Source organism: Lolium perenne, chromosome 1, assembly GCF_019359855.2.
Source record: "Lolium perenne isolate Kyuss_39 chromosome 1, Kyuss_2.0, whole genome shotgun sequence".
Taxonomy (NCBI): domain Eukaryota; kingdom Viridiplantae; phylum Streptophyta; class Magnoliopsida; order Poales; family Poaceae; genus Lolium; species Lolium perenne.
Genome location: NC_067244.2, coordinates 19,271,951 through 19,279,574, shown reverse-complemented (window position 1 = coordinate 19,279,574; position 7,624 = coordinate 19,271,951). Strand labels below are relative to the sequence as shown.

Sequence of the window (7,624 nt, the reverse complement as noted above, 5' to 3'; positions counted from 1 at the left end):
TGATCAAGATCTTCTACGCGCTTTTGCAAGCGGCAAGTGAACATCTACCGCAGCAACAAGAGCCACATCTTGTAGGCTTTGGAATCTCTTCAAGGGTGAGACTCGATAATCCCCTCGTTGCTACCGTCTTCTAGATTGCATCTTGGCTTGGATTTCGTGTTCGCGGTAGGAAAATTTTTGTTTTCTATGCAACGTTATCCTACAAGGGGAGGGCTGGGCCGCAACATATCATCCATGGTCGCTTCCTCCCTCCTCCTCTCCATAGACGCTTAGCGAAGCTCTGCTAAAATTTCCCCATACCTCCATCACCACCACGCCATCGTGCTGCCGGATTTGATCTCATATATCTACTCCCTCTCCCTTTCGATATCAAGGAGAAGGAGTCTTCATCAAGATGTACGTGTGCAAAACTTGGAGGCACTGCTCATTGCGGTGCTGATCAGATTGGATCCCAAAGAGAACGACTACATCAACCACGTTGTAAAACGCTTCCCCCTAGCAATATTGATCTCTTTCTATTTGCTTGCATCTTCTTAGATTTGATCTTGTACCATGGATCTTCCTAGATTGAATCTTGGTTTTGCTCGCATCTCGTAGGAATTTTTTCTATGTTGTGAATCCCATCAGAGGTGGTCGTCGTCGCCAGAGGTTGTCACCGTCGCCGGAGAGGAGGTGGTTGTCGTCACTGGAGAGGAGGTGGCTACCATAGCTGGAGGTGGTGGTCACCGAAGGGATAAGCTCGGGGTCCCGAGAGGGAGGTAGAGGGTCGGCACCGGAGGGTGGGAGAGATTGGGGTGCCGGAGGGAGGGAGAAGGTGAAGAAATGGAAGAATGGAGAATAAGAGGAGAGGAGAAGGCAGAGAGGAGAATGAGGGGAAACTGAGAGAGGAAGGGCACGGGTTTGTTTATATAAGACTAGGTTAGGTCGGCGCACCAGCCTCTTCATACGATGGGGGGATGTGCAATTTTTTCATTTTTTTTTCCTAAAACCTTAGAAAACTACTATTACCTTTTTGCTTTTTAGGAATCCAAAAATTCGTTAAATGGCCATAGGTCGTTGAAATCGGATGTAACTTTTTCTATCAATTCATGCTCATACGAAAAACTTTTTCATCGGACGTCGTATGTGAATTCCAGAGCCGTTTTACCAAAACATGTGGCCATTTCGCAAATTTTGTCCAAATTCATGTTTGTTATTTTTTCTAAAAACTAGAACAAATAAGACATGGACATCTCGAAGCATTTTAATATTTGAATTTTCTATAATTTTCTTCGAAAACAGAAAAGGTGATCCACGAGGAAGGCATGGTTTTCGGAACTCGGACCTTTTTTAGGGTGAAAACATAAGATCTTTGATTGGGAAAAGATAACTCTTTTGCATTGTTATCTTCTTGGAGGTTTTGCTTTTGGAGAATCTCTTTTGTAGGTCGGATATTGTCTTTCATGGTGGTTAGGTTGTTGTTGTTCCAAGTGATTGGCCATCGTGGCATTTTTTTTCTTGCTATGTGCATCCTTGATATCTTTCAGCATCTTGTTGGTGCAGATGATGGATGTGTAATATATTGGTATATTCGTGATATTAATATTCCATTTACCGTTGAAAAAGAACTCACCAAGGCATAATTAATTGTGAGGTAAGAATTATCGACCCATTTCTCTCATTAACAAACAAGAAAATCTTCAACCCTGGAGATGTTCTGAAGCCATTGATTGAACCATAGAATTGCGATTTATACTCCTTGTTTCCAAAAGAAAAAAAATAGGATGCCCGCGCATGTGGAAGAGCGTGATGAGCCTGGTCTAAAGATGCGAGTGCAACGCTATAATTTTTTGTCAAAGCTGTTTTTTTAATGTTTGATCAAATATATGTAAATGTTGACACTAGTTGATCAATTTGAAATACCCGAAAAAAACTATAGGCATTTTATTTTCTAAAGGAAGGAGTGGTACAACTTAGCATGTATATAGTACAGTATCAGAATCTCCAATTCCAGCATGAAATTCGAATCTGGCATGCTCGATAAATCGAGCCGCCGGAAGCAAAACGAGGCCGAGCCAAACGTGCTAACTTTTTCGCGCCCCGCGCCTCAAAATCAACCACCAACGTATGTGATAGAATTGGAAAGAAACATTTTGCGGTACCCGTGCGCGGCAACCGCTCGAACGGTCGGGACGCGCTTCACTCCCGCCCCTTCGCCACATATATGAACCCTCTCCCACCGTCGCAGTTGCCACCACTCACCACTACCCTTCATCTTTTTTTTTTTTGCGAATACCACTACCCTTCATCTACTCTACTGCTTGCTTGTCTTTTCTTGGACGTACGCGCGCGTGAACTCCACCTGCGAGTCGCCATGGCCGGAGAGGACTTCGACGTCGACTGTTTCCTCAACCTCGACGCCATGGACGAAGAGATCTCTGTGGAAGCTCTGCTGGAGGCCGCGGACGCGAACGCCCAACTGCAACTGGATCCGGCGACTCTCGGCCAGCCACTTACGGTGCCCAACGCTCAGGTATTTCCCGATGTCCAGGCCACGGCTTCTCTGATTACGCTGCTGCTTTATTCTCAGGTCCCGGCGTCGCCGCCCGTCCATCACCAGCAAGCCCTGCCAGAGTCGTTGTCGGCTTACGGCTTTGACGAGCAGATAATGATGCAGGCACCTATCACCCACGTTAATCACCCCGATGTCCAACAGCATCTCCAGCACCCTCAGGCCCCCGTCCAACACCATCAAATGCTGGTTGGATCGGGCTTTCACGATCAGATGCACATGCCGGCGCCGATCCCTCATTTTAAGACAAATATCCAGGCGGCGGCCTCAGATCAGGTGCCGGAGACGGACGTAATACTCCAAAAGTTTCTTGACGAGTCGACATTGGCGTTAGACTTCCACGGCTTCGACGAGGAAATGTTGATGACGGCCTCGGAAGATGAGGAAGAGTTCCCAGACCTTCCGTCTCCTGACAGCTTCCCCATGTATGATATCGACGAGGCGTTCATCAGCGACGAAGTAAACCAAGCCGACGCCAATGTTATCCCATACCATGGCCCCATGGAGGACGAGGAAAGGTTCGTGCCGCTTGCGCCAGGACGACTGCAGTGCGGCGACTGCCGTGTCGTCAGGCAGATCAGGGTCCAAACTGGTAAGCATGTATTATTTCTACCGCTCTTAATATATTACAAGACTGGCCGCAACATTTGTTCATTCCTTGACAATTTTCTACATGTAATTTGGCAGACACGGAAGAAGGGCTCATCCGTCTACACGGTGCCACCAATGGAAGGTTTGAACATGCGATCCTTGATCGCAGATACATTGGCAATGACACTGAGGCTCCTAGGGCCGAACGGCTGTATGTGGAGTAAGTGTCTCACACACATTCATGGTTTACAATTTACTCGTGAACTAATTGTGTCCCTGAGATGGCATACGTACGCACATCAGCAACTCCAATCTCGTATCGTTAATTCGTTATATGTTTTCAGTTTCAGTCGGCGCACAGGCGAGTGGGTGCTCAACTTCATTGCAAACATTATTTGGTCGCTGAAGAACGAGACGGTAGGGGTAGTGGAGGACTCCGACGAACCAGTTAACACGCCTCCAATAGTTAATGACGCATACCAACTAATGGAAATTGCAATGCTGAAGATCATAGACTCCACTCCAGAATATGGTTAGTACATATATCCGTGTATATATTTGGAGCACACGACCCATTTGTAAACCAACATTTCTAATTGTTGCATGTGCCGCAGCTCAAATGCCTGGTGCGCTATCTCTGCCTCGGGCTGCGCAGCCAGCGCCGATGCCACCACCACCACCTCTCACCAATCAGCCTGCACCGGCCATGGAAGCCGCATCAGATGCCAATGTCTCGCATAAAAAAATAAAGCCTGATATTTTTGAGTCTCGTCCATTTGTTAGAATAGAACAGTCCAATGACAGTGCTAGGGTTCACTCAACTAGGCAGCAAGAGAGAAGAGAGGAGCAGGAGACACGACAGTACCTGCATGACCTGAAGGAGAAGGCTCAGATGGATTTGGATGTGCAAAAGAAAGCTCTCGCGGTCAAGAGGTTTTGTCGTAAGAAGCAATGGACATATAGGTTGAACCTGGTAAGTACATACATGCAGTTCCTCCGCATATCATATCTTATATATTACTACATTAGTAGTATGACAACATATAAATTCCTTATCTATCATTTGGTTTTTTCTGCAGATTAAGAGGATCAACAAAAAAATCATTAAAATGGAGAAGAGAGCACTTACATACCCGCTGAGTAGGCTGCTGAAAATTAGAGATACCTTCGACAAATTAGTCGTTGAGAAAGAAAACCTTGTTGCTCACATCACTATGGCTATGAATAACGAAAGGGGGAACAAAGGAAGCTATCGTGTCGGCAAAAATGATGACGAAGCTGGTCCCTCTAGCACCAAAAAGGTTGTGTGTTATAATATAATAATATATGATCACTGTAATTCAAGTACACAGTCCTTAGTCCGATAACTATAAATCTTTCAAAAGTATGATTGAAGGTATTTTCATATGTCGTCCCCCTAATGTTATTAATAAACTTGTTGTCTTTTTGCAGCTTTGAAGATATTGAGCAAAAGGTAGGACAAGGACTCAAAACTCTTCCATCATTGACAAGCTTATGGGCAAGGCTGCTGCTATCAGCTCTAAAGATACCAATAGTTGATCATATGTTGCTCTCTTTTGGGGTTTGTCCGCTGGATCACCTCGGAATGGCTGTGGGGTCACTTCTCTTTCGCTACTTCCCGGTCTTTGGTCCCTTGGCGCTATATGAATGAAGCCAGGTTCTCAAGCCTTTTATCTAAAAAAATCATTCAAATATATGGATGATAAGTAAACTTGTATATAGCTCTCTTGTTAAAGATGTAATATTGTAAGCCATTTATACCACTATATCACTATATGAACTTTTACAATGGCCCAAAACAATTGTATGAGCAATTGTCCTCAAGTCTATTATTATGAAATGCCACTCAAGGACACACAAAACAAGTAGAGTGCACTACAACGCTAGAATATCTTCATAATCTGGTTTATATCTTACTCAACTGTCATGCTTACTGGCTGAGTTTGAAAACATTCTTGGAAGTTGAAACCAACGGCGTTGACCCTATGTGGCGGCAGGTTAAGATGGCATGCATCTTGTATCTACTGCCTTTGAAAGTTCCATGTTAATCTTAGAAAAATTGTTTTAATGATTGTCTACATAATATATCAAATCATTTTTGGCGCATCACATTTAATAACAATATTTGGTAGAGGTGTTTATCGCAACAAACCAAAATGAATGGCCTTCTACCAGTAGAACAATTTTGCTTGTATGTATGTCTAATATCTATACCAATCCATGAAAAATGTACAAATAATTAGATTCTTCCAAAGATATGCTAATATTGTACAAATTTTACGATGAGACCAACAAATACAACATCAATAAAGTGACATCTTTTTCGTTACTTACATTACATATTCTAGTTCATCCTTGACAATGACACAACTAGAATATAATGTGTATCTTTACTATTAAATTGCAATAGGTGACTGGCTGGCATCACAAACGGGCCAAGTTTTTTTTTTTCCTAGGCCCGACGTTTCCTGAAAATCCTAGGCCTAATATCTCTGAATATGGATCTAATGTGTCGCACCTTACCTAATAAATATTTCATCCGTCCATCTATGCGTGTTCCTAAGTTGCCGCTTCCTCCGTTGTCGCTAGAGAGTTTATTTCCTCCGTGTCAGGTCTGGTCTCCGTTTTTGTTCCCTGGAGAAAAACAGTTCAGGTCGACTTACCATACGGTAGTCAGTTGTTCCCTACCGTAACAATTCCTGGACTTTGTTCCCGACTGTACTTTTTAAAGGTTCTTGAGCGTCATCACCTCCCTGTCTCCTCCCCTCTCGAGCCAGAAACAACGCGCCTCACCATGTTGTCAGGCCAGGGCAGGACGGAGAGATGATCGATCTGAAGAACGGATGGAAGCTTACAGAGAAGCGCATTGACAAATACGATCCGCGAGGGCAAGCCATGGCCTGACCATGAGCACCACGTGCTCCTCCATGGAAGACGACTTCTTGCGCAGCTCTAGCTCGGTGGCGCCAACGGGTTTTCCATGAACACCGGCGGCGGTTTCTAATCTTTAGGGCAGGCTCGTGCCAGCGTGGGATGGTGGTGTCGGGGCGTTTATAGGGATGGATCGACCTTAACGGCCTTGATCTCACCTGCTGAGTCAATTTTTTGTCGTCGTCAGTCCAGGTACTTCGCGTCTGCTTCGTTCCCTGATCGATCGATCGGTGTGTGCCACCTACTTCGTGTCGCCGTCCGATTCGTTTTCCCCGATCGGTGGGCTCATCCAGTCAAGAGCCATCGACCGTGTCCTACTCAAATCATCCAAGATCCATCCCCAAGATGGTCACACGCGACCTCCGTGTGGTGTCCAGGCAGCAAAGAGAAGTGCCCAAGATGCGTGCTCAAGACTGGTCGTGAATCCTATTCAATTGGTACAATCAAGAGAGAAAAGGGCAATTGATTAATTGTGCACACATGGCCGAAGAGAGAATTACCAATCAGACTCGAGGTAAAATAGTTAATTTTTGTTGGCGCTTCTATGAGTGCCAATTTCCTTGCATGTATTCATGTTTGTGATTTGAGGAATACCTAAAGATTATAACACTAGTTCTCATATTTTGATGTTGAATCTTAATTTCGTTACCTTTCCACTGGCATCGTCAAGGCCAGCTAACACACAAAGTAAACTTTTGATCTTTATGATTGGAGCTTCAGTAAAGCTAAAATATTGTTCCTGATCCATCTCAGGTAACTGACATATATCTTCAATTGTATTACATTCTTTGTTCTTTTTGTCAAATCTCATAAAACTTTCTTATTAACGAAGGGTGACAATTTATGGTATTTCAGCAATGTTGCTAGAGCAATTTTTCAATTTTCAATTTTGAATGTTAACATATTTTGCTCCTACGCAGCAACGCGCGGGCATTGTCCTAGTATATGTATAGGTCTAAAATATTGGAAAAACTCAAAAGCGTACATATCTTCCCTAACTAAAGATATTGCATGTCTAACACTACAATAAGTTTGTCCCTATCTTCAGATTTTTACAAACTTTCGTATGTACTACGAATGAAAATCACTAGATGCACAGATTTAATGACATGCAATACGGTTTAAATCAAAATATTGTGGTCTGCATCCATCATGACATTTACACTTGATATGTTGTCGCGTTGTGACGTACATGAGGGGAACTAACTCTTAGCGTGTGATATAAAAATAGTCGTGGTTGAGCTGGGCGTCCTTGCGTCAGGACTCAGGAGGCATAGACAAGACGTAGAAAGAGCCAACACCACCACCTCCACTCGCCGCTCAACCTGCACCAGCCATGGAGGCTACAGAAAATGCCGACGTCTCCGCAAAGCCTGATATTTTTGAGTCTCGTATGTTTGACATTGGTAGGGTTCACTCAACTAGGCAGCAAGAGAGAAGGGAGGAGGAGGATGAGACGCGGAAGTATCAACATCAACTAAAGGAGAATGCTCAAAGGGAATTAGAAGTGCAAAAGCAAGCCCTCGTGAT

At 44.1% G+C, this 7,624-nt stretch overlaps 1 protein-coding gene across 1 annotated transcript; it reads left to right on the top strand.

Moving 5' to 3' along the window:
- Positions 1 to 2,353: 2,353 nt before the first annotated feature.
- On the top strand, positions 2,354 to 4,977 carry LOC127328596 (uncharacterized). The gene is made up of 6 exons (XM_051355189.1): positions 2,354 to 3,143; positions 3,239 to 3,362; positions 3,487 to 3,674; positions 3,757 to 4,115; positions 4,222 to 4,443; positions 4,595 to 4,977. Exons 1-6 carry the CDS (start codon positions 2,354 to 2,356, stop codon positions 4,598 to 4,600), a joined length of 1,689 nt encoding a protein of 562 aa, XP_051211149.1. The 3' UTR covers positions 4,601 to 4,977.
- Positions 4,978 to 7,624: the final 2,647 nt, after the last annotated feature.

Excerpts from the sequence above, each read along its gene's own strand:
- LOC127328596 (XM_051355189.1), top strand. The coding sequence starts at position 2,354 with ATGGCCGGAGAGGACTTCGACGTCGACTGTTTCCTCAACCTCGACGCC. Across the intron at positions 3,144-3,238 it reads GCAGATCAGGGTCCAAACTG|ACACGGAAGAAGGGCTCATC; the intron begins GTAAGCATGTAT and ends GTAATTTGGCAG. Across the intron at positions 4,116-4,221 it reads GGACATATAGGTTGAACCTG|ATTAAGAGGATCAACAAAAA; the intron begins GTAAGTACATAC and ends TTTTTTCTGCAG.